We start from the raw sequence: 27,034 nt of genomic DNA on the forward strand, positions 1-27,034 counted from the left end.
GTGTTGCTCTGTATTTAGTTTTCTCTTCTTGTAATGTCTTTTTCAGATTTGGGGATCAACACTGGCCTTATTAAACACTGGAAAGGGTTCTCTCTACTATTTTTTGGAAGAGTTTGTATAGAATTAGTATATTTCTTTCTTAAGTATTTGCTACACATCATCGGTGAAGCCATCTAGGCATGGAGGTGTTTTTCTTTTGGGGGGGAGGAAAGGTTTTAAATCACAAATTCAGCTTTGTTAATAGATATAAAATCATCCAAATTGCCCTTTTCTTCTTGAGTGAGCTTTGGCGACTCGTACCTTTTAAGAATTTGTGTATTTCATTCACCTAAGTGGTGGAATTTATATGCCTAAAGTTGCCAATATTGTTATCCTTTAACTGAATGATGTCTGATGGTGACCCTTTATCATTTCTGATATTTGTAATTGGTGTCTTCTAAACGCTTATCAATGCAGTTGAAATTCATTATTTGTGGATTCTGTATTTATGAATTCACCTACTTGCTAAGATTTTTTTGTAACCCTCAAATCAATACCTGCAACGCTTTCAGATGATGGAAAACACGCACAGACACTGAAAAGAAATTGAGGTGCCCAACACACAGGTTCCCAGCTAAGGCCGAGAGGAGTCGCCATGAGATGGCTCTCACACTGTAAACAAATGCCCTTTTCGTCGTCTATTTAATGCCAGACCTGGGGCATTTTTGTGGTTTTTGTTGGTGGTTTTGCTGTTTAAAATGGTCCCCATGAGCAGTGCTGAAGCGTTGTTTAAATGCAAGAAGGCTGTGGTGTGCCTTATGGGGAATATGTATGCGTTAGATAAAGTTTGTTTGGGCCTGAGTTAGAGTGCTGTGGGCCATGAGTCCCATGTTCATGAATCAACAATATGGATTAAATTAGATGTCTTTAAAGAGAGACACACATAAAACCAGGCTATTACTGATCTGCTGACAAAATGTTGTGGCCAGAGGTTGGCGCAACCTAACCCTGTAGTCTCCCTAGCTAGCAGCAGTGGCTCAGTGTTCTCTAATTCAGTGTCCCCCACAACTTTATAGAACATAACTCCTGCAAATAATGAGAAGCAATTGTACTATTGATCTCAACAATCCAGCTTCTTGTTTCATTGATTTTCTCTATTGTTTTTCCATTTACTATTTCATTGATTTTTATGTTTATTCCTTTTTTTTCCTGCTTACACTGGGTTTCATTTGCTCTTCTTTTTCCAGTTTTTAAAGGTAGAAGCTCAGGTCATTCACTGTAAGCCTTTCTTCCTTTCTAGCATAAACATTTAGTGCTATTAATTTCCCTCAAAGACTGTTTTTAGCTGCTTGTCACTAAATTTGATATGTTGTTTTCATTTTTATTCAGCTAAAAATAATTTCTAATTTCCCTTGTGATGTATTCTCTCTTGACTTATAGTTTATTTTAAGTGTTATTTGCTTTCCAAATATCTGGGAAAGTTCCAGATATCTTTCTGTTATTGATTCTCACTTTAGTTCTGTGTGGACAGAGAATATACTTTGTATGACTTCAATCCTTTCATATGTTTACTGAGAATTGTTTTATGGCCCCGAATGTGACTTTATCTTAGTAAACATTCTATTTATATATCTCCTGATATTATAACCAGTTCTGCTTTGTGTACTTTGAACCTTTTTATTTGAAGCATAAACATTGGTAATTCTTATTATCATTTTGATAAATTAGCTTACTATTCTGAAAGGACTCTATCTCTGGTAACAATGCCTCCTGTGAAATCTACTGTGTTTGTTTTGTTTTGTTTTTTAGCTTTCTTTTCATTAGTATTAGTAGGCTTATCTAATTTCAACCCTTTAACTTTTTTCCTTGTTTCAGCAGCTTGGGAGACTACTGTTCCCATAGAAGAATGCCATTTGCCTTTATGTTTCTTTATGTAGTTTTAGTGGCATAACTTGATTTTGATGTATTTTGAAGGTTATATGTATTGAGTGGTATAGAAATATAGAAAACAAAAATGTGTACAAATATGCAGAAATGTATACTTTTTTGCTTTACTGCAACATTGTTCACACTAAGCCCCTTGCAACTGAATGCTCTGTAAATATAAAAATGCAGACTTCGTGTGAACGATGTGTGGCCTTGGATAAGTTCCTTGACTCAGTTTTCTCCTCTGTAAAATGGGGATAGTAATAGTACCTCCCTCATACAATGGTTGTGAAGATAAATGAGCTAATACATGGGAAGTACTTAGAACAGTTCTTTTAAAAAAATAATTATTGGGGCGCCTGGGTGGCTCAGTCGGCTAAGCGTCCGACTTTGGCTCAGGTCATGATCTCGCGGTTCGTGAGTTCGAGCCCCGCGTTGGGCTCTGTGCTGACAGCTCAGAGCCTGGAGACTCTTTCAGATTCTATGTCTCCCTCTCTCTGACCCTCCCCCGTTCATGCTCTGTCTCTCTCTGTCTCAAAAGTAAATAAACGTTAAAAAATAAAAATAAAAAATAAATAAAAAAATAATTATTAATTTTGGTCTAGTGCAAGCAGGGAGGAGCACAGAGGATCTGAGGTGGGCTCTGTGCTGGCAGGCTGACAGCAGTGACCCTGATGTGGGACTCAAACTCAAGAACTGTGGGATCGTAACCTGAGCTGAAGTTGGATGCTCAACCAACTGAGCCACCAGGGTGCCCCTCTCAGAATAGTTCTTGCCATGGAGTAAGCACTATGCAAGTGTTTACGACCACTCCACGCTTTAACTTCTAACTATGTAATGTTTCATTACATTACAAATGAGCAGCTGTAGTTGACAAGATGTAGTTGGGTCCTTCCTTTTATCCAGTCTGGCAATATCTTGTCTTTTAATTTACGTTAAGACCATATAAACTGGGGCGCCTGGGTGGCTCAGTCGGTTAAGCGTCCGACTTCAGCTCAGGTCACGATCTCGCGGTCTGCGAGTTCGAGCCCCGCGTCAGGCTCTGGGCTGATGGCTCAGAGCCTGGAGCCTGCTTCCGATTCTGTGTCTCCCTCTCTCTCTGCCCCTCCCCCGTTCATACTGTGTCTCTCTCTGTCTCAAAAATAAATAAACGTTAAAAAAAAATTAAAAAAAAAAAAACCATATAAACTTGACAACTTTATTTTCAAATTTCTAGGGAACAAATACCAATACCCCAGTATTAGTCTTTTTTTTTTTTTAATTTTTTTTTTCAACTTTTTAAATTTATTTTTGGGACAGAGAGAGAGAGACAGAGCATGAACGGGGGAGGGGCAGAGAGAGAGGGAGACACAGAATCAGAAACAGGCTCCAGGCTCTGAGCCATCAGCCCAGAGCCTGACGCGGGGCTCGAACTCACGGACCGCGAGATCGTGACCTGGCTGAAGTCGGACGCTTAACCGACTGCGCCACCCAGGCGCCCCCCAGTATTAGTCTTTAAAGCGAACCATGATAAATTCCTGAAAGTGGAACCATTTAGTCACATTTTCTGGGCACAACGTAATGAAACTAAAACTTAGTAACAGAAGGTTAACTGACAAATTCTGAACCATTTATACGTTTTTTTAAATCCCTCCACTGAAAGGCAAAATCAAAGCGGATGTTCAGAGACGAATGACAATTAGAATACGAACTGGAATGTTTAAGCGCGTGGAGCATGGGCCTGAAGCCAGGTGTACCTCACCCGAGTTCTGGCTCTGCTGCCGCCCGCTCTCTGTGACTCTCATCCAGGTGTTGATACGAAGATAGCAATACCTATCTTGGAGGATTTTTTTCTGACTAAATAGATGACACTTAGCACTCTTTAAATGTCACTGATGTGTGTGTGTGTGTGTGTGTGTGTGTGTGTGTGTGTGTGTGAGACATTTCCCAGTCACAGTTTAGATCTGTGAAAAGGGAACTCTGTTTCTCTGGATCCAGCCCCAATTCTACTGATGGTAGAAAACTTAAACTTGAGCACTGAGGGAAACTCAGTCACTTCTTACTTTAGTCTCTTGGGGATTAATACTCAAGCAATCCACACTCTTTCCTGGCTCTCTCTCCACATCTCTGGGTCAACTTCTCCAGACTCGGATTCCTGGGCAGGAACATCTCTGTTTGGCGGAGCTGGGACCACATGCTTTGGGAAGGAGAACAAAGAATGAATGTCTACCCTCCTGCAGCTTCAGTAGTTAGGTGCAAGATCTTTTACACGCCAATAGAGATTTCTCTACACCCCGAGCGGCCCAAACCCAGCAAATGTGGATAAGATCTCCTTTTTCAGAAAGAGGAATTTTGTTTCTGTCCTAAATTCTGTTTCCCCAGAATGTGCTGCGTCCCATGACTCAGTCCTTCTCAGTCGAAGCTCTTATATTGTTATAAACTCTTCCCCAAACTATAGTTTAAGATTCACACTATGCATTAAGCCCTTCAGGTTTTGGCTCCATTCTGCAGAGGTTTTTAGAACAAATAATTCACTGTAATAGCTCAATGAGTAGAAAGCCAGGGCAACTAGAAATTTAATACCTTGGCAGAAAATCTCATTTTATCCACTTATGCTGTCCTTATTATCGTTGTTAGAAAATATATGGGATGCAGCCAAAGCTGCACTTAGAGAAAAATACACAGTATAATAAATATGAGCACCAACTTTAAGTTAGACCAGGGTTCAAAATATCCCTGCTCTGCTACTTACCATCCATGTGACCTTGCAGAAATTCTTTAACTATCAAGGCTTAGTTGCATAATGGTGTCAATAATATTACAGTTTATCCCTGAACAACATGGTAGTTAGAGGCACTGACTACCCCCATGCAGCCAAAAATCTGCGTATAACTTTTTACTCTCCAAAAACTTAACTACTGTTGACCAGAAGTCTTACCAATAGCTTAAAACAGTCGATTAACACACAGTTTGTATGTTGTGCATTATATACTGTATTCTTACAATAAAGCAAGCTAGAGAAAAGAAAATGTTATTGAGAAAATCGTAAAGAAAATACATTTACAGGACTGTACCCTATTTATTGAAAAAAAATCCATGTAAAAGTGAGCCCACTCAGTTCAAACCTGTGTTGTTCAAGGTAAACTGTATTTGCTTCATAAAGAGGTTGTGAGAATTGCATGAGATAATTCCTTTAAAGTACTTAATACTATGCCTGTGTGAAAGGAATTCTTGGATAAACTTGAGAAAGTGGTCCAAGAAACTTTTTGGTCATTCTTGGCCACTTGTCACATGACCATTCTTCCAGTGGAAACTTTCAGTAGAAGAGTGTGATACACAAGGCTCAAGCTGTTTTGGTTCCATGAGATAATAGATGTAAGATACAGAGGCGCTTGGGTGGTTCGGTTGGTTCAATGTCCGACTTTGGCTCAGGTCATGATCTCACGGTTCGTGAGTTTGAGTCCCATACCAGGCTCTCTGCTGTTGGCACAGAGACCGCTTTGGATTCTCTGTACCCCTCCCTCTCTGCCCCTCCCCCATTGGCTCTCTCTCTCTCTCAAAGTAAGCTTAAAAAATAGAGGTAAGATACAACTGAGCGTGGAGTATTTTCTTAGATTTTACATTTTGCTGATTTGCAGTGTAGTATTCCTGACAACACATAGACCAAGTTTATCTCTCAGTGCTCCAAATGAGAACAACAAGCTGTAGTTAGGTGACGTCACCGTCAATCTTGGATAAGCAACTGGAAGGTAGGAAGGTAGAAGGGAAGGAAGTCATTGCCACATCAGATCTATAGAGCTAAACTGCAGATGAGCCTCTGATTGTCCTCCCTAAGAGAGGGAGCTCTTCTGAAAACCGGTAAGGAGAGAAGCTTCACCATCAAAGGGCTGAGGAAAATGTATAGTGACTTACTTAATCCTTTGATTTGAAAATAAAGGGACTATAATGAAAATCCCTTCTTATTGACATTTGTATTGTTACAGACCTGGTGCTTGTGTCCCTCTAAAATTCATGTGTTGAGGGGCGCCTGGGCGGCTCAGTCGGTTAAGCGTCCGACTTCGGCTCAGGTCACAATCTCGCGGTCCGTGAGTTCGAGCCCCGCGTTGGGCTCTGTGCTGACTGCTCAGAGCCTGGAGCCTGTTTCAGATGCTGTGTCTCCCTCTCTCTCTGCCCCTCCCCCGTTCATGCTCTCTCTCTGTCTCAAAAATAAAGAAACGTTAAAAAAAAATTAAAAAAAAATAAAATTCATGTGTTGAAACCTAATCCCCAATATGATGGTATTTGGAGGTGGGCCTTTGAGTAGTGATTAAATCATGGGGGTGGAGTCCTCACGAATGGGACCAGTGCCTTTATTTATTTATTTATTTATTTTTTTTTAATGTTTATTTATTTTTGACAGAGATAGAACGTGAGCAGGGGAGGGGCAGAGAGAGGGAGACACAGAATCTGAAGCAGGTTCCAGGCTCCGAGCTGTCAGCACATCTGCACAGAGCATGATGCAGGGCTTGAACTCACGAGCTGTGAGATCATGACCTGAGCCAAAGTTGGACGTTTAACCGCTTAACCGACTGAGCCACCCAGGCATCCCTGATTTGATTTGATTTTAGAGAGAGAGAACTCAGGAGCAGAAGGGGAGATGGGGAGGGAAAGAGAGAGAGGGAGTGGGTGAGAGAGAGAGAGAGAGAGAGAGAGAGAGAGAGAGAGGGAATCTTCAGCAGGCTCCATGATCAGCACAGAGCCCAACTCAGGGCTCACTCCCATGACCCTGGCATCATGACCTGAGCTGAAATCAAGAGGTGGACAACCAACTGAGCCACCCAGGCGCTGCAGAACTGGTGCCCTTATAAGAGATCTGAGAGAGTTCCCTCTTCCTTTCTGCCATGTGAGCACACAACTAGAAGTCAGACTGCAACTCAGAAGAGGGCCCTCATCAGAACCCCACCTGCTGGCATCCTGACCTTAGACTTCCAGCGTACAGACCTGTGAGAAATAAGTTTCTGTCGTTTATAAGCCACCCAGTCTATGGTAGTTTGTTACAGCAGCCCAAGGTGACTCAGATAATGTATCTTAGAATTCTGAACCTTACCCTTACTAAATTATAAAAGCAATCAATTACCTAATTTCGGGCCTGAAGAGAGAAGGCTGTTCCTTGACCTTTGAAAAATGCCCCTAGGAGCACTTGGGTGGCTCAGTCAGTTAAGCATCTGACTTCATCTCAGGTCACGGTCTCGTGGTTCGTGAGTTCGAGCCGGACTTCGGGTTCTGTGCTAACAGCTCAAAGCCTGGAGCCTCCTTCGGATTCTGTGTCTCTCTCTTTCTGCCCCTCCCCCCCCTCATGCTTTTTGTCTCTCTCTCCCTCTCTCTCAAAAGAAAATAAACATTTAAAAAAAAGGAAAAACAAAAGAAAAATGCCCCTAAAGTGGCCTGAAGCATGACTGATAATATAAATATTATTATACTAGTTATTTTAAAAGAAAAATAACAAACTAGGTGTGGATGAAATCAGCTAGACAAATTACAAAAAATAAAGAAAAGTACCATAAACAAATATTGAAGTATAGTTACTGAATGAATGCTGAAGTATTTGGGGGCAAAATATACCAGTGATTGCAACTTACTTTGAAACACATAAAAAAAATAAGATGGGGAGCTCCTGCGTGGCTCAGTCTGTTGAGCGTCCGACTTTGGCACGGGTCATGATCTCGCAGTCTGTGCGCTCGAGCCCCGCGTCGGGCTCTGTGCCGACAGCTCAGAGCCTGGAGCCTGCTTCTGATTCTGTGTCTGCCCCTCCCCTGCTCATGCTCTGTCTCTCTCTGTCTCAAGAATAAATAAAAACATAAAAAAAAATTAAAAAAAAAAAAGATGGGTGGATATATGGATAAATAGTGATAAAGCAAATATAGTAAAGTGTCTGTTGTAGAACCTAGGTGGTGAGTATATGGATTTTCCCTTTCAAATTGCAAGTTTGAAATCTTCCATTATAAAGTGCTTAAAAATTAATTGATATAGAAATTAATATAGTTAAGAACAGAAAATTATGCCTTAGAACAAAGAAAAAGAGAATTGAAAATACATCCTAGAGCCGGAAAACATATCAACTGGATAAAACTCTATGAAATCAAATAAAAAAAAGTCTAAAAAAGGGGAGAAAACTCAAATGTACTACATTAGTAATAAAAAAAGGGGATATAATCTTTTTTCAGAAGTGGTCAGAAAAATAATATTGTCAACCCTCCACCAGTAGTTTTTCTGAATTGGGCAATTTTCTAGGAAAATACAAATTACTAAGATATATCTAAAAGAGAAAAAAATCTGGGGCACCTGGGTGGCTCAGTTGGTAAAGCATTCTACGTCAGCTCAGGTCATGATCTCACAGTTCGTGAGATCAAGCCCTGCCTCAGGCTCTGTGCTGACAGCACAAGGCCGGCTTCAGATCCTCTGTCCCCCTCTTTCTCTGCCCCTCCCCTGTTCATGCTCTGTCAAAAATGAATAAGCATTTACATAAAAAGAGAGAGAGAGAGAAATCTAAATGAGCCAATATAGCTATTTTTAAAAAGGGAAAATACCACTCCTTACCCAAACAGAGATGGACCCAAAATGGGTTTGCAGCCAAGTTCCATCAAACCTTTGAGAGAGAGATGATTCTAAGGTAGAAAACCTCCCCTGTTCATTCTAATGATTAGAATGATCTTGATTCCAAAATCTACAAAGTATAGCAAAAGAAAAAACAAACAAAAAAACCCCATAATGCAACATCATTTATGACTATAAGTGCCAGATTCAGCAAATTGAATCTAGTAGTGTATTATCTGAATAATACATTATGACCAAATAAAATTTATCTCAAGGGCATAAGGATGGTTTCATATTAAGAAGTATATCCGCAAGTTATACTCACAAGTCAAGGAAAAAATGTAAGCAGATGCCAAATATATCTTTGATATAATTCAATATTCATTACTGAGTTAAAAAAAAAAACTCTTATTTTTTCCTTAGCAGAATAAAGGGAAGCCCCCTGAAACAAACAGTAAAACATGTCATACCTGGGGGAGCTTGGGTGGCTGAGCCGGCTAAGCTTCCGACTTCGGCTCAGGCCATGATCTTGCAGTTCATGGGTTTGAGCCCTGCATCGGGCTCTGTGCTGACAGCTCAGAGCCTGGAGCCTGCTTCGAATTCTGTCTCCTTCTCTTTCTGCCCCTCCCCCACTCACTGTCTGTCTCTGTCTCTCTCAAAAACAAATACACGTTAAAAAAAATGCCATACTTGAACATGTCATGCTTACCAGTAAAACAATGTGACATTCCCATTAAAATCAAGAACATAGCAAGGTTTCCAGCAATCACCACTGTTATTCAACTTTGTTCTGGGGGTTCTAGCCAATACCAGGGCAAGAAAAAGATGTAAGAGGTATAGATATTGGGAAAGGAAGAGAGAAGAGGGCTTCCCCTTGGAAAAACCTAAGAAAATCCATTAAATTAATCTAAAATTTAAAAAATGATAGCCAGGTCCAAAAAAATGTTTTTAAAGAACCAATGCACACAGCACCAATAGCCAGTGAGACTTTATCATAGGGGCACGTTGAGAATAGCAGCGACAAAAGTACTGCATTTTAAAGCCCCCGTTATAGACGGACTTCACTAGACAGATGACCACAAGCATCTTGCTTTGAGGATGATATCCTTTCCTCACAAGAACAGCCTGGGCTGTTTTAGCAAGAAAATGAATACCCTCACTCTTATGAGGGGTGATTACTCTCAGTGGCTGCTAAGTGGCTGGTGGGGAAGGTGAGCCGGTTCCAGAGCTCAGAGCTCAGGCCAGGGCTCACCCAACACTTCAGAGGCAGCAAACTATCCCAAGCGCTCCTGCCTGAAGGCAGCGTTTGTGTGACTAAAGAAGGTGCAGGGGGCCTGGAGGCTTTCTAGATCAGGGAGGGTGGGGAGTCTTGGAACTGGGGAGAGATGCTGGAAAATGATGCTGTGAAGGGCTGAGAGAGGAACAAGGAGGGGAGCGGCATCAGGAAGGAAGGCATGTGCAGGGAGACAACTCCAGAGGGCTGAGCCGAGAGGCCTTCCCCATCTTGGGCGATGTGTTGGAGTGAGTGGCAGATACTGTCACATCTCCTCATCCTCTTACTTGGCGTTGTCCTGGCCTCCTGGGCTGGCACTTTTTTTTTTTTTTCCCCTCCACTTCCTTCCCTAAATTGACTTGGCTCTGCTCTCGGTCGGTCGGGGAGGCTGAACTTACAGTTATGGCGACAGGCTTCCTTATCTTCAGGTTTCTGACTGGTTCAGCAATGGTAGGAAATGGACGGACGGGCGCAGGAAATGGCGGTCCAGGCAGCGCTCTCCTTGTGTTCTGGTAACCACCCCGCTGCTTTGGGCTTCGGGGCCCTAGGGGCCCCATATTCTAGCTCACGCCTGCACTCTCCCTCTGGTTTCTTACACTCTGCTCACACCTTTGTGAACAGTCCCCTTATCAAGCCTTCGTCAAATTATCCTAATGGGGGGTGGGGGGCACCTGTTTTCCTGCTGGGCCGGGATCAGCATGAAATCTTACCTGCTGGCTCAGGAAAGCAACTACTCACATCTCCAGCAGAGCTCAGTGTCAGATTGGTAGGGGGAAGACAGGTGAGGTGGTACTCAGGAAGAGGGTAGCATGTCACCTGATTACCTGGTGAGGTTCTGGCCAAGATGGGGCTTCCATCTGGCAGGAACGTGCCAACCAGCAGAGATAGTAGAAACGCCCCAAGTATGAAACCATGGTCTGGAACTTCTCCTCGCAGCCTTGTGGGGTAACCACCTCTGCCCCCATGTGGGCAGAAGCAGGATCCTGCCGTAATTAGCTGCAGAGAGATCTTGGTACAGAGAAAACTCTAGAAGGATTCTGCACTCACTGGTAAAAGCAGGGAGAGGAAGGTGCATTGTGGGTAACTTTGTTTATATTTCCAGGTATCTTGGGGGAATGCACGTTATTTTTTATAATGAGAAAACAATACTGCGAACTTCACTTTGGAAAAATGAAAGTGTTTGGAGCTGGGGGCAGGGGTGTCATCATGCTTCCCCACGTGAAGGCTTCCTGCCTTACCCTTGCCCCCCACCAGCCTGACTTCCTGAGAACCTAACTAGACCTTAGACTTTGCAAGTGGTGTGTATGTGCACCATTTTGCTGTGGGCCAGTGAGAGAACAAGGTGAAAAGTGCTGCATAAACTATCATTCAAAGTGCTGGACAGGGGTGCCCGGGTGGCTCAGTCTGTTGAGTGTCCAACTCTTGATCAGCTCAGGTCATGATCTCACGGTCGGGGAGATGGAGCCCCGTGCTCTATGCTGACAGTGGGGAGCCTGCTTGGGATTCTCTCTCTCCCTCTCTCTCTGCCCCTCCCCTCAAACTAAATAAATAAACGTTAAAAAAGAAAGTGCTGGGGGCGCCTGGGTGGCGCAGTCGGTTAAGCGTCCGACTTCAGCCAGGTCACGATCTCACGGTCTGTGAGTTCGAGCCCCGCGTCAGGCTCTGGGCTGATGGCTCAGAGCCTGGAGCCTGTTTCCGATTCTGTGTCTCCCTCTCTCTCTGTCCCTCCCCCGTTCATGCTCTGTCTCTCTCTGTCCCAAAAAATAAAATAAATGTTGAAAAAAAAAAAATTAAAAAAAAAAAAAAAAAAAAAAAGAAAGTGCTGGAGAGCTGTATCAGTCACTCTTATGATTCCCGTTGCTCCTTGGACTCGTCTATCAGTCACCAGCTAGTGTGCTCGCCTTGTCGGTCTGACCTGACACTGAACTTAGCTCACTCTGCCCATCCCCTGGTGTCCACCCTCGTGGCGTTCTCCCACGTGGCTGGCTACATCTCTGAGCAGCACAAATCCTGCCCTGTTGCCTGTGCCAGGGAAGGCCCAGACCCGGCCTCGGGCCTTGGCTTTGCCCTGACTTGCTGTGTGACCCTGGGCTAGTACTTCTGCTCTCTGGGCCTATTTCCCTGTATGTACAAAGTGGAAATCTACGCCCCAGCTTCAAGATTGCTGGACTGGGGAAAGGAATTTCCCTAGGAATAATGCCTCTGCTGTCCCTTCCCCTCAGCTGGCAGAGCTCACAACTCAGCCGGGAGAGAGGGGGAGGAGAGTATCCTGGAGCAGGGCCTCCAGTCCCTTTGGGAAATGGAGTGCCCCCTGTGGGGTGTGTGGGTTTGACTCCCGCCAGTCCAGGGCTGAGGGAAAATCATCAATTCACATGAAGGAAAATAAAATGTTTTCTATGGATTTTGTGGCAAGGCCATCAGCATTGCTGGCAGGCTTCACTTTCCTCCCATGGTGGAACTGAAACAGGACGAGGCCGAACCCTGAGAATGGGGGCCCAGGGGAAGCCTGGCACCCGGCCTGGCTCAGTTAATGTTTCCTCAGTAGAGTCTAGGATGTTCACAGGACACAGGAAGAGGAAGCACAGCCTGATAGCGAGATCAGTGGATGATCTCAAAGGTCTCTTGTGACACTGAAGCTTGATGGGCTCCACAGTCATCCGGGTCCACCAGCACAGCCAGGGGGGCAAGGGCAGAGGTTCTGGATGCCATTCTGGCCTGGCATTCGAGGCTGGCAGGACTGATCTGCCTGACACCGCCCCTTCCTAACTTGTCAGCTCCACCGTTCTGTCCCGGGGACCAACCCAGACTCTCCTGCCTCTGTACCTTCACTCAAACTGTACCTCCTACCTAGAATGCATCTCCTGAAGTCACCTGGCAAGGCCCTCCTGTTTCTCTCAGGCCCAGCTCAAATCAAACCCTCTATAAGAAGCCTTCTGTCTTCTTCTTTCTCTCCTCCTTCTAACTCTTCCCGAGTCACTTTGTACAGTTAGATTACCTACTCCTGTCTCTCCAGGCAAACCATTACTAATGGCAATGCCACTCAGGAGCTCTTAGTTGACAAACTTTCTTACTAGAAACAAATGTCCCAAGGCTTGTACTGTAGCTGTCCTAATGACTGTGACTGATGCCAATAGTGGCCCCATGCCAAGCTCACCAGCTCACTGAGAAGGGAGCCTAGGCTGGAGGAGGCCTAAGAGGCCTTTGCATTAGATGTGGGATTGGTGTTTTAAAATAACCAGGGAAGGGGTGCCTGGGTGGCTCAGTCGGTTGAGTGTCCAACTTAAGCTCAGGTCATGATCTCACGGTCCGTGAGTTCGAGCCCCACGTCAGGCTCTGGGCTGATGGCCCAGGGCCTGGAGCCTGCTTCTGATTCTGTGTCTCCCTCTCTCTGCTCCTCCCCCGTTCATACTCTGTCTCTCTCTGTCTCAAAAATAAATAACCGTTAAAAAAAATTAAAAAAAAAATTAAAAATAAAATAACCAGGGAAGAGGCCTGAGAAATGAAATGAGGCTGTTTAAATAACTGGAGGTAAGTACTGAAGATATGGAGTCAGAGAACGTTGATGATGGGGTTCTGCTACCTAGTTGCAAACAGGGGTCCACCTAGCACAGCTGGGGCCAGTTACTGGGAAAATAAAACTATTTCCATATTTACACTCTAACAAGTTGAGACTGCCAAGAAACTGGCTTTACCTGGAGGCAAACGCTGTTGGTGGCCTTTGCCTTCTTACTTGCCTTCCTGCACTTTGACTCCCCTTGGGCAGCGGAATGTTCAGTCCCTGACTGTCTAGCTATAAAAATGCTGTTCCCCTTGGCCAGTTGTCTATGGCAGGAATACGGCCTGATCCTGGCCAAGGAGATACAAAGGACAACTGCTGAGGGATTTCTGAGAAATATTTTTCTTAGTCATAAGAGGCACTGGCAGCAAAAGGAAAAGACACTTGTGACTCTTTATTTATTTATTTATTTATTTTGAGAGAGAGAGAGAGATGCGGGAGGGGCAGAGAGAGAGAGAATCTCAAGCAGGCTCTGCACTGTCAGCACACAGCCTGATGCAGGGCTCAGACTCATGAACCATGAGATCGTGACCTGAGCTGAAAGCAAGAGTCAGACGCTTCACCGACTGAGCCACCCAGGCGTCTTGAGAAGGCACTTGTGACTCTTGTCTTTCTTCTTGCTCAGAACGCTGTGCTTGAAGCTTAGCTTGGAGCTGAGACAAGCACCAGGAAACCATAACGGGGCTGCGATCTCTTCACCATGGACCTAAAACAAGGATGTGGTGCCATGAGTGACATATTTATCTGCTGTCCATGCTCTGTAGAAAAACGGTAACTTTGGAGAGATCAACCATTTAGAGTCATCCAGTGACTGGCCTTACGCCTGGCTCGTCTGTCCTAGAGCCGTTGGAAGCTCCCTGATAGAGCTGGTTCGGAAGCGAGGCATCCAGGAAGCAAGCAGGATCTTCCCCTGGTTGGCCTGCTTCTATTTGCTTCTGTTGGATTTAAATTTTCTGCACTCGTCACAGGGTCTCCTCTTTGTTCCCATTTTTGCTCTTGGTATAACAACTATTTTATTATTAGTCGCTTTGGATAACTCCCTTTTCCAATAGGTCAGCCTCCAAAGCACTCCCCTGTTACTGGGCTCTGCTGGTTGATGGTACAAAACCGGTAGGCGTGTGCCTGGCCGGAGCGCCAGGCCCTGCCGAGTGCTCACGGGTTGAACGGGTGTCGGGGTTAACGGCCTGCTAGAGAGATGCACACTCCCTAGAGGACACATCCAGCAGAAGGCTTCTTCTAGGAAAAGAGTCATTTCCTGAGAGAAATCCATTCCATCAGGTTTAGGTGGGGCCGAACTCCCCTACCTTCCCTCCTCTGCCACAGTGGTGGGCACGTGACCCAGGCTGGGCCTATGACTCTCTTGGGATCCATTCCTGCTCAATCACTTTCTGTAGACTGGGCGGGGAGCAATTTCATTTGCTTTTCTAGCATCTCGGTTTCATTACCTATGGCCATAGGAGCTTCTGAATCTTTCTCTGGAAGCTACTTTTCATGTGGGTATCTCACCTTTTAAATTGTCCTCCTCCTGCAGAACTGCTTCCTCCTGAACTTCCAGGTCCTCCCTGCTGATATTATTGGGGCACAAGAACCTCGTCTCTCTCCCCCGACAGCCCAGCTGTCTCCTACAGAATCTCGATTCAAGGCCTCTACCAGCCCGACACACTTGACCTTGGGCAGAACGCTGGAGAGCCAACAGCAGGGCTGCAGCCCGCACTGGTGTTGGAAAGTCACCGACGATCAGTCCGCGTGGCCGTCTGGAAGTGTCCGGCATAGCAGCTTTCAGGGGAGAAGCGTTATCTCCCCAGAATGACCTGACGTGGGCTCGTTTTGCCCCTGTCTTCGGGGTTCTCATGACTGTGTCCTCAGAGCAGGACCAACCTTTCTCTCCCTTAATACTCCCCTTCCCCCAAACCCAAGCACCTCTCTCATTTCTCTAGTTCCTTCCCTGACCACAAAACATCTACTGATTTTCTAATAAAAATTTTTAGTCAGTCCTGGCTAGCCTGATGAGAAATGACCTGTGTGGTGGACCGTATTGTCATTCCAAATGCTTCTGATTCCTGCCCCAGCTCCTTCCCTGCAGCCCCTCCCCACCCAACACACACACACACACCCCCCCACACACACCCCAGAAGATTATACTATCCCTACCTTTTGAAGTTAGGAGTGGCCACGTGACTTGCTTGGGCCAGTAAGGTATAAGCAGAAATGACAGTGTCACTTCTAAGCAGAGACTAAGGGATAGTTGTGGTTCTCTCTACCTCTTCACACACCGCCCCCCGCTCTCCTTTTTGTTGTTGTTGTTGTTGTTGTTTTATTTTTTGACTTAAACAACAGATATTTATTTTCTCAAAGATCTGAAGGCTGGAAGTCCAAGATCAAGATGTCAGCAAGGCTGGTTTCTTCTGAGGCCTCTCGTTAACTTGCAGATGGCTGCCATCTTGCTTTGTCCTCACATGGTCTCTCCTCTGTGCAGGCACATATCTTGGGCACCATGTTCCTGGTGCCACCAAGCCAGGCTCAGGGCATGCCCTTCACCTGATTTTGTATACATGGCTGACCGAAGATGACCATTTCAACTAAATCTCTGGAGTTAACTATGTCCACTGTCAGCAGGACCTGGCTCATCCACTCCATTTCCAGAATTATGACTTGATCTGGGCTGAAGATCGACTCAGCCAGCCATGCCTCCAGGTAAAACACCAATGGGTCTTCCAGTTCCTGCAGAAGAGACCACCACGGCCGGGTGTGAATCCATGGTGGCAGAAGCGGTGACCTCAGCAGACGGTCCAGGGACTGGGCGGGTGTCCATCGTCCCCCTGGGCCTCAGCGGCACCTCTGCCGTTGACTGTGCTAGGACCAGCAGCCCACGGGCAAGGTCTGAGTAGCTCCCACAGAACTCCAGCCTCTTTCCTCCCCCTTTGTGAGAACGCTGGAAGGGTCCCGGAGCAAAGACGGTGTAGAGCAAAGTGCAGCTGACCCGCGGTGAACACGTGATGGAAGTAAGGGGGTGAGCCTCTGTTGTCAGCCATGGAGGTTTGGGGGCCTTAGCGTCAGTGATTGATAGGAGCTCTCCGGCTCTAATCAAGAATAGGCCCTCTGTCTCCACAGCTCAGAGTTCTCTCTGCCTCACACTGAACCCTAGAGCAGCAACATCGGGCCCGAGGCAGTGGGAGGAGGACGGCCTACTCTGTTCCTGGGTCTTGGAGGGCCTAAAGCTGGGGTCTTTGTTTTTGTTTTTTAACGTTTATTTGTTTATTCTGAAAGGGGGGGAGGGGCAGAGAGAGAGAGAGAGAGAGAAGGAGGGAGAGAGAGGATCCCAAGCAGTCTTCATGCTGTCAGCACAGAGCCCGACTTGGGGCTCGATCTCACCAACTGTGAGATCATGAGTCAAAATCAAGAGTCAAACGCTTAACCGACTGTACCACCCAGGAGCTCCTAAAGCTGGGGTTTTTGTACTTGACTTCCTGCCACAGTATGCCCTCTGGTCCTGCCTGGGTCTGATCTGACCAGCTCTGTTCCAGCTGCCTCGTTTTCCCAGGGCCCTTGGCTTGGAATAATAAAACTCCTATAACTTCTTCTTTCAGAGCAAAGGGCATAGCTCACCCAAGAGTGATCGGTGGTTTCGCTTTAAATGTTCACACTGCTTGGAAGTACACATAATCATATAAAATTATTTTTATTAAAATAGAAAAGCTTTCCAGTATATTGCATTGAAGACATTTATATAGAAAAAGCAATTGCAACAAACACGCTACATCAGCACTGAGATATTCTGAAAGCTTTAAGTGCCCACTTTTAAACAATATTTTGGTATAATGAGCATAGCCCTATATATTTCAAAGGGTACATATAACACTGAAAAAAATACTTCATGTAAAATCTAAGTTTAGGTGCATACAAACAAGAAGTATTACACTGAATAGCTTATTTCAAACTGTGAAACACATTCAAAGTATTCAATTTCTCAGACAACATGCAGACGTTTTAATACTTAGATTGACATTTTTAAATATTTAAACCACAACTCTTTATAATTCTATATCAAAAAAAGAAAGTCAGACAGAACACTTATCCACACTGTGCATATCACAAAAAGCAATGTGTCTTCATGAACGGAAAGTACTGGGTTAACACACATGATTGTCACTTTACAAATATGGCTATTCACCTTCTTCATAATAAAATAAAAATATCACGTATTATTTACACGAACTACTAATTATTTCACTTTTTGGCAAGTATATAAGTAGCAGCAATCGGTTTAAAGATTGATGTTTAAAAACTCTAAGTTTAACTCGGATGAATACCGAAGAATATACATCTGGTTAATATAAAAATGCATAATGCAATATGCTTTGATGTGATATCACTTCTCCCTTTCACAAAAGTCACACGCACGTTAGTAACCACTGAGCCTATTGCTTACAACGTGCCACGTGAATGCCATTTCCATAGCTTGCTCTGCTTAACACAATAGATGGGTTCCTGAAGTAAACTTCTGTAAATTAAATTTGCCTGATGATGTATATGATAATTCCAAAGATGCTTTCTCTTTGTTTCATACTCTAATAGTCTCTTCACTGCGACCCCTAGCTTCTAGACAGAGCAGGTAATTATCTGTAAACAAGCACACATACCTTAGGGGCACCTTAATACTTAAAGGACCTCTGAAATGAAGTTTCCAGACACGAAGCTTATAGTAAAGTGAGTTACCTTTCTAAAAAGTGATCACGTCACTTATCAGTGATATCAGATTTGTTCGAGAGTGGGGGGACCCATCTAAGGAGCAAACTGTAAGGCAGGAATCCACCAAAAGAAGACATCCTCTTCTCATTAGCATTTGGAAGGACATATTTGAACATTTGTAAGAACAAAACAAAAACCCTAATATTGGCAGATTCAAAAAAATACTGTGTGGTGAATAGAGGTGACAAGTGCTTTTACTTGGCCACTATTCAACTAGAAACCAGCAGTCCTGCATGTCCCTCACAATGTAGAAAAACTCGAGGGAGGAACATTTTGCACTTTTCACGGGCAGTCAGTTACATGTCCAGACCATGTGCAAGGCAGGGCCCAGGCTGAGGAGGAGGAGGAAGGGGGGACAGGGGGTTCTGGCCTCGATGCCAGCTGATGGCACACTGTTCGAGACCTGTACCTGGGAAATGATGAGGGCAGAGAGAGGGACGTGGGATGCCAGAGTGGGGCTGTCGGAGTTGATGAGGGATTCGATCTTCTCTGCTTCTTTATTGCAGGCCTCAATCTGGGAGAGGATAATCAGATTTTTAAAAATCTAAAACCACAGAACCTAGGAAAAGGTCAAGTCAGACAAAATCCAAATAGATCCCAACATAGAGAATATGTTCTTTCTCTGTCCTTCTTTTCTTGGCCAAAGTCACATTTTAATATAGTCTTACTTTATTACACAAATAGTAACAGCGTCAATGGAAATTAGCAGAAATGATCCACAATGCCACTGCCCTTACTCTTCCCACAATCCTGTTTACCACTTGTCCACATTTAGATACCATCTTTACATGGTTAGACACCGTCATAGGGAAGGGACGTTCAGTGCTTCCTTACCCAGCCCGGAGGAAAGCAATCAGGCTTTACTAAACTTCCTGACTGTGGCAGTTTACAAACTGCTTGTATTCACCCCCTTCACTTGAGCTCCCACTGTTCTGATGCCAACACTTGGCCCCAGTGGGTGAGGCTCACCTCTAGAGTCTGAGGAAGAAAAATGGGGTCCATTAGACTAGTCCTGGTGGGCTCCTCCTCCCCAGTAGGAGCACAGCCCTGAGGAGACAGGTGTCTACTCTGGCTGTGTCACTGCGTGACCCGTGTCAGCCCCTTCCCTCCCTGGGCCTCGGCTGCCTGCTCTGTGTGTAAGCAGACGCCTTCCACGTCTGCACACTCTGGGCCACGGCCTCTCGGCCTCTCCGCTCTCCCACTCCTTCACGTTCAGCCGTCGAATGTGTGCTCGGCCTCAGCCACCGGGAAAACACTCACCGGTACGGTTCTGCCCTTCAGAGGCTGCCTTGCTTTTCTCCTTCCTGCCTTGCCTAACTTTCCAAATGCCTCCATTCCCTACCCCACAAAGCCCTCCAAATGTGAAAGTGACAAGGAGGCTGCACAAAACATGCTGAACACACCTGCAAAGCTTTCGGATAATGATCAACAGGAATGATCAGGATCACAATTTCTGATTCAATGCTGAAGTATCCAAATACGTCACACTGTGGGACAGACACGTGCATGCGGATTTTCTGTAGTATTTCCAGAACCGTTATTGGCTTTTTGTTTGTTACCTGCAAAGAGAAAAAATTTCTATTACCTGAATAAAAGAGGAATTCCTTATTGCTGCCTAGGTTACCTTGCTACCTTGCCTACTGGAACCCCTAAGTGTGGGGCCTCAACTCAGTAGGGGCCCTGCTGGCTGAATTCTAAATCTCCAGGGTCCATTCCAAAGGGCTTCTGTCTGACTGCTGAGCTTTGTAGCTAAGATAAACACTCTCACCAGAAGCCCCCACCACCCCCTTTTAAGCGACTGTTCTGAATTAGGGGCCACAGGAAAATGATTAAAGTCTTCCTGTAAAAACACAAGTGTTTGAATCCAAGTGGGGATTAATTTCCAGGGAGTGGCAGGTGGGAGCCCTGTGTCCACAAAAGTGGATCAGCAGCAATGGTGCAGGAAAGGGAAAAGGGCAAAACCACCACGGGAAGGTGGCACACTCCGGAAGCACCCTCAGGAGGAATGGGGACTGAGTGGGCAGGCAGCCTTCAAACCACCGGGCCTCTGCCAGTCTCTGGCTGCTTGGTTCTGCCTCCAGCCCTAACTCTGCATACGGTACAAGCAGGGGAAGGCTTTTCTAAGGAAGGCTCAGGCCAACTGTGACGTGTAGAGCAAGGTCACCAAACAGCCAGGGTGCAGAGGAAAGGAGCACGGGATCGGGTGCCAGACAGCCTAGTTCTACTGGTGATGAGCTGCACAGCCCTAGGCAAGTTGCTTTTCTGTGAATCACTTTCTTTTTCTATAAATGGGACGACACATTCTCCTCTATGGCATTACTGAGAGGCTTATCAATACGGTTTCAACAGTATCTGGCACAGAAAGCAATTTACCTTAGCAATAGTATCCAGTTTTTCTTTGTCAAATAAAACTCTTAACATTCCAGCACATAATGGGCAACAAGCACCTGTATAACAAAAACCATTTTACGTGTGTTCAGAATTAGAAAATGAGAATTCAAAGTAGTCGGTGAAATTACCCACTCTTCATTTTGTGCTAGGAGAGTTGTAGCTGTCCTTCCTGGTGACTGTACGTTTAGATATGTTCCCTGACCAACCCGGTCTTACTATCTATACGTTTACCCGAATCCTTCCTCCACCCTGCTTTCATCCTTTACCACTTCTCAGGGTGAGGCAGTTATGGTACAAGACAGCAGAGAGAGCTGGCCCTTCAAGAGATGTGGGGCCTGGACCCTGCTCTGCCTCAAAACTCAGTGTGATCCTACAAAAGGGCTCTCCTGGGCCTTTGATTTCCTGTCTACAAAAGAAGGGAGCAGGTGTTTTAGGGATTCCATGAGTTTTTGATTCAAATTTAATTTTAAAAATTATTTGAAGCAGTTAAAAATTATAACAAGATATCAGAACATGGTTTCCAAGAGGGAAGAGGATTTGTTTTGCTCACGGCTGTGTCCCAGTGCCTAGACGAGTCTCTGGCACACAGTGGAAGCTCAAGAAATATTTGATGAATCCAAGGATGGAGGAATGAACTTGTTAGACTCCAGATTAACCTGTTCCATGCAGACATGGGATAAAGTCTTTCCTGCTACCTCTGTTTAAGTGGAAAGTATGACACTGTAAGGTAAGTAGTTTAAGAAAACTGTTACCACTTGTAACGGTCTGTATAAAACAGACTTTCTCGATTATATGCAACTAAAACAATTAAATTATGATGCCAAGGCCAATCTAAGACCACAATCTTATATTTCTCCCAATTTCAAATGTTTGTGTTCATTGAAACTACTTCAATTATTCATTCATTCATTATTTATTCTATATTCATTAACTACTAATTTTTTATTAACTTTATGAGTAAATTTATGCATTTGAATACATAATCATAATTTTAGTAATTAAATATTGCCTTTTCTATTTATATATTGGTGTTTGGTAGGATTTTGCCTGAAAAAGTTTGTTATATTGCTTTATTTATTTATTAAAATATTTATTTATTAAAAAAAATTTTAATGCTTATCTATTTTTAAGAGAGAAAGAGAGACAGAGTGTGAGCGGGAGAGGGACAGAGAGAGAGGGAGACACAGAATCCGAAGCAGGCTCCAGGCTCTGAGCTGTCAGCACAGAGCCTAACATGGGGCCTGAACTCACAGACCATGAGATCATGACCTGAGCCAAAATTGGAGGCTTAAGTGAATGAGCCACCCACATGCCCCAAGTCTATTTACTTTTTATTTAAGTAATCTCTGAGATCAAGAGTCACATGTTCTGACTGAGCCAGCCAGGCACTCCTACCATGTTGTTTTCAATCCAATGGACAAGACGACATCTAAGGTAATCTACAGCTTTTTATTAAGGTGGACTCAGAGTAATGCATCTATTCAGCATCAGGCAGAGCCAAGACTTTTTGAAAAATTTAAATAAACGAGTCAACTCTCTTCTGAGTGACTCACTCTCTAGAGGTGCTAAGTAAGCCTTCCCAATCCCACCCCTGCCCCACCCCAAGCACTGCCAGCCTACCGGGTGGGATGATGGGTTTGCACTCAGTTGCAGAGAGTGAGGGACACTTCACAGCAGCACACTCAGCGACAGAACTGTACTCTGAGAGGACCCCGACGGCCTGGCAGGGCCCATAGTAATCAACAGCCACACGGTCCGAGTAGGCAGCACACACGCTACTATAGGTCTCGCCATTGTGCCCGCAGACGGGCTCTGTGGCTCTGCAGAAGGGCTGACGACAAACAAAGCGCATTTAGCCTAGAAACCTGTATGGTGCATTTTTTCTAACCAAGAGCACAGAATAGGAGGGGGAAGAGACACAGGTATAAATTCCTGGACCCTCTTAATTAAGCTCCTAAAGTTGGCTAAACTTTGGGTTGGGGGAGGGGTCAATAGGGCTGTCCCAAGATCAACTGAAATGATTACTTTTCTCAGCCTCTCTGGGACTTGGGTGCTCATTCCATGTGACCTGATATAAGATGCCGCCCCCCTCCATTCCAGACTTCTGTGATTCCAGAAGTGCCTGTTTGAAGAAAACAAGATCAATCTTCATGCATATTCAGAAGCCTTATCATTTCCTGCCGGGTATGGGATAAGTAGAGGGAAGAGTGGAGAGATCAGTGGGGCAGAGACCCAGGATCCATCAGGTAGGTTAGGAATAAGTAAGACAAAACTTGTAGCCAGGAAGAGGGAACAAGTAGGAAAAGAAGACTGGGAATTCAGAATAGAAGGCATCAGTGCACTTGGAACACAAGCTCTGAGGGAAAACGGGCCTAGGGAGACAAGGCAAAGGCATTTTCCTGCCAGCGAAGACCAGGAAATGAGAAGCAAGAGAAGCAACCCTGTCGTCAGGTGCTAGCCGGCTGTGGGTGGGGGATGTGGTGCGTGTGGGAAGCTTCAGTGGAGTTGTCCTTGGGGGTGTTTTTTTTTTTTTTTTTTTTTTTTTACATGAACCCTACAAGGCTGAAAGATAAACTGATGTAAAAGACATTAAGTTCTTCAAGAAATTTTCACTCACTCTTCAGTAGTGCGAGTGGGACTCTGGCGGAAAGAGTGGGAAAGGACTCTATTCTTGGAGGTCTTAACTCACAAACTTCCCGGCCGTCCTCTAATGAGGGCCCGCGGAACTGTGGGAAGTGACAGTGGTGCTACCGCTCGCCAGGGGTGTGTAACGTCACATTCTTTTCCTAATGGCGGTGGCAGGAAGCCGCTCTATCCTTGCCTGCGCACTAGATGCACCAAGGTTGGTACTCTAGCAAGGGAGACGCCAGAGTTAGCAGAAACAACCCAACTTGGGATGGTTCATCTTAATTCTCTGGATTTGACAGGATTCACAGAAGACCCCCAAGTGATCTTACTGCTGCTTCATCTATAAAAGATCATAAACCGGTTTTCAGCTCAGTGTACTTGGGTTTGTCAGCCAAACAACTGTACCTGGCACGGGCCTTTGTATAAGAGGCTTTGCCCCCTCTGGTACAAGGCGCAGAGACTGCTGTGCTCCATGTGGTGTGTGTCACAAACAGGATCGCGAACCTGGTCACAGGTAAGCTGTCTCGGCAAACACTCGTGTTGGCTACATCCAAATTTATCAAACGTTGTCAGGCAGACTTGTGGTTTGGGTATGCATCTGAAAAACACAAGTGCGGCACCGTGGGCCAAGGCTGGTAGGGGAGATGGTGAGGCCAGTACGGCATTGACAAGGCACAAGAGGGTGGGGAGAAAGCAGGAGAGGAATCAGAAACAGCCCCTGCCCCCAAGAGCGTATGTAGAGCGGGAGGGTCAAGCAGGCATATGAAGTAAGCTAGTAAATGACACACAAAATGCTCGTGGGAATGAGTCATTCTGATTCAGGAGCCAAGAGAAAGCACGGGGAGGAGGGGGTGTCCTGGCCGCCATGTGGAGGATAAGGAGGGTCACACAGGCGTGCCAGGCCAAGGGGGCCATACAAGCAAAGGTGTGGTGCTAGAGACTACAGTGCTGGGGGACAGGGGAGGTGACTCTGAGGGCGAGAGTCAAGGTCGCAGGGGTTGAAGTGTCACGATAGGAGGCCATCAGGTGGGTTGGCATCCGATGCTAGAGGCCTTTTAGTCAATAATAAATAAAGCATTTTCTGGGGTTTAATCTTCAGCTCGCTAATACATAGGAGTCTGTCTTAAGAGAAGGCTTCACAGTGTGTATTGAAAAAGTCAGGCTTCTGTGCTTACAGGCTGAGGACCTGCCGCTCGCTGGTTGCAGATCACAGACAGATTGCTACCCCACGAAACTGGGTTTTCCTGGTAACCTCAGGACCCTGCTTCATTCTCAATTCCTGAACTTCTTCAGAGGGGTTGGGGATGGTGGCTCTTCTTTAGACTTTTCTGCTATTTCGTTTCTACACAGGTAATTTATAACTTTCTATAAGAAGGCCTATTAAAATGTTCACCTTTCACTGGGCATTTGAAATAACAGGATATACAAATGTTAGTCTGCAAAATAAAAGGAGAAGAGTATAGCGGCTAGCATCATTTTATTTCCAAGGAAACTGCCTCTGCTCTTTTCGACGAGAAGCCTACTGCTCTGAAATGACCACCACCATCATCACTACTAGCGCCTGTGGTCACCTTTTCCGACGGGATTTAAAGTCGGAAGGCACAGCGTGATATGGCTCTTTGGAAATTTAAGACATTTGAAAAGAAATAATGGAAAAGCATACTTAGAACTTCATTATCTATTAACATGGAAGGGATGAGAACCAAGACTATCAGGAGACATTTGGTAGTTTTGGAAGGAAGGATTTTGAGTACTGAAAAATAGGATCAGCGGAAAAGCTGAAAATCCAGGGGCTAAATTACACATGACCAGGGCAGGTAATTTGTCTCGCTTAGTGTTGTGCCCTAGTGTTTAGAAAGATGCCTGGTACCTCAGTAGACATTTGATGAATGAATACAACTTTGTGTTCTTTAACAATTATTTTTTGAATAGATAATTCGAGCCCATGGTGAAACTGAAAAGATACAAAATTATACGCAGTGAAAAAATTAGTCTGCCTCCTACTCTTATATCCCAGCCACCTGAACCCTTCCCCAGAGACAAATGATATTATCAATTTCTTGTTTATTAATTGCAGAGATCCTTTAGGTAAGTAGAAGCATTTATATATGCTGATTCAAGAGTATCTGCATTTAAGATTTTGATAGGCTTGGTCAAATTGCCCTCCACAGAGGATGTACCAACCCTCCCTTCAACCCCCTTCTTGTATGGGAGTGCCTGTTTCCTTATATTATGTTATCAAACTTTTTATCTTTGCCAATCTGATAGATGGAAAATGGTGCATAATTGTACCTTTAATTTACATTTCCCTTAATATGAGAAAGGTTAAGCATCATGGTAGATTGATTGGATGCTCATCAAATTCATTTAATTTTCTTCTTGGGCACACATCTAGATTATATTTCCCAGTCTCCCTGGCAGTAATTGTGGCCAAGTGATTGAGTTCTAGACAGTGGAACGTGTCTGGAAGTAGAGATGAATGTTCCTTCTAAACCTGGTCTAGAAAAGCTTCTCAAGAGCAACCTTCACCATCTTCCTTCTCTTAATTGCTGGCCAGATAGAGAAGATATGGAGGAGGACTATGAGTCTGCAGGAGCTGGGCATCACTAGATGGAAGGAACTTAAATTTCTGAATCACTATGTGGAAAGCCACCTGCTGAACATCCAAATGGATTGTATTTGAATTTCTACTATGTTAAAGTACTGATATTTTTGGGTTTGTATACACTAGCTAGAATTATTCCAATAAAAGCCTCTTTTCAAGTGTTTAATAACTATTTGTATTTTTCTGTTTATATCCTTGGTCCATTTTTCTATTAGGTTTTTGATTTTTGCCCATTTTTATTTAGGTTGTTGTTCTTTTACATGATGATTTGTAGGAACTCTTTATATTATAAGGAAATCAGCCCTTTTCTCTGTGATATTCTGTGGGTTCGGCTTATCACATTGGGGTCACCAATTGTGGGTTTGGCTTTTGGCTTTGTCCAGCAAAGCTGAGGACGGCAGAAAGGATTATTCAAGACTCCACCAGTCAAGAGAGGTGAGAGGGAGGCTAAGGGAAGTCGCCCCCAGCTGCTCTCAAGTTCCTGTATTTATTAGGCATACATTATAGGGAAAACATTGCACAATGTGTCAGTGGCTACGTGCCAGTAAGAAAGTATAGAAAGCATGCAAAAAAGCAAAACAAGGCATTCCCAAGACTACAAAAGAGCAGATGGAAAAAAAAAAAAAAGCAGAGCGGAAAACAAGATAAGATATTCAATAGATAACATGGTCTAAGGAATTCATGAGAATAGGTAGGGCCCAATCCCTATATACACATTAACTGGATACTGGTCCACTGTTTTCAGCAGGGCCAGAAAGCATGTAATGTGTTCCCTATAGTCTCCTTAACCAGGACAGAGCTATTTGATTTCCCACAATATTCCTTCCAATTTGTAATTTGTTACTATGCAGAAAATTTTCATTTTCATGTAGCTGCATTTTTCAATCTATTCTTTTTACATTGGTTTTGTATTATACCCAGCAAGACCTTTCCATTTTGAGATTTTGTTTCATTATAAAAGCAAAACAGCCCTATTCAAAGGGGTTAACAAATAGAGGAAAATGAACAAACACCAAAACAACCCTCAAGTCACCTCCCAATACAACTATCTTATCCTATCAGCTTATTTCTTATTCCTTACGCCCAGTACCCTGTCTTCTTTCCGTAGGAACTTTTTGGGCTTAGTTTTCATGGTATAAACTTTGCCAGATGGGTGACCAATTCTCTTTGCCATTTCTTTTAACATATGTGAGAATTTTCCCCTCCCTCTATACTGCATCAGGGTTTTTAGGATGGAGAAGAAATTGCTTATTCTCCATAAAATCCTTCACAAGGAAAATGTGTGTTCTGTTCTGGTCTCCGGGGCAGCCAGTGAAAACTCCTTTTCTAGAGGCTTAAACCTAAGAGAGTCAGCAGGACCCTTGCCCTATGGCCA

General features: G+C 44.5%; 1 protein-coding gene and 1 long non-coding RNA gene across 3 annotated transcripts in view; both read right to left on the reverse strand.

Annotated features, from left to right (window-relative positions):
- Positions 1-3,390: 3,390 nt before the first annotated feature.
- On the reverse strand, positions 3,391-11,298 carry LOC131491690 (uncharacterized). Its single transcript, XR_009251603.1, has 3 exons — positions 8,461-11,298; positions 7,503-7,697; positions 3,391-4,081 (listed from the first exon to the last, which is right to left on the reverse strand). It is a non-coding gene; the product is annotated as an uncharacterized LOC131491690 (long non-coding RNA).
- Positions 11,299-16,949: 5,651 nt separating this feature from the next.
- The window catches only part of RECK (reversion inducing cysteine rich protein with kazal motifs), an 81,092-nt gene continuing 71,007 nt past the window's right edge, over positions 16,950-27,034 (reverse strand). For both annotated transcript variants that reach the window (XM_058694924.1, XM_058694925.1), the window contains 5 exons: positions 23,460-23,652; positions 22,047-22,257; positions 20,409-20,482; positions 19,439-19,594; positions 16,950-18,549 (listed from right to left, as the gene is read on the reverse strand). In XM_058694924.1, coding sequence (XP_058550907.1) covers positions 18,328-18,549; positions 19,439-19,594; positions 20,409-20,482; positions 22,047-22,257; positions 23,460-23,652 — 856 coding nt within the window. In that variant the 3' untranslated portion in view covers positions 16,950-18,327. The remainder of the gene's footprint in view (positions 18,550-19,438; positions 19,595-20,408; positions 20,483-22,046; positions 22,258-23,459; positions 23,653-27,034) is intronic.

This window comes from Neofelis nebulosa, chromosome 12, assembly GCF_028018385.1.
Source record: "Neofelis nebulosa isolate mNeoNeb1 chromosome 12, mNeoNeb1.pri, whole genome shotgun sequence".
NCBI lineage: Eukaryota > Metazoa > Chordata > Mammalia > Carnivora > Felidae > Neofelis > Neofelis nebulosa.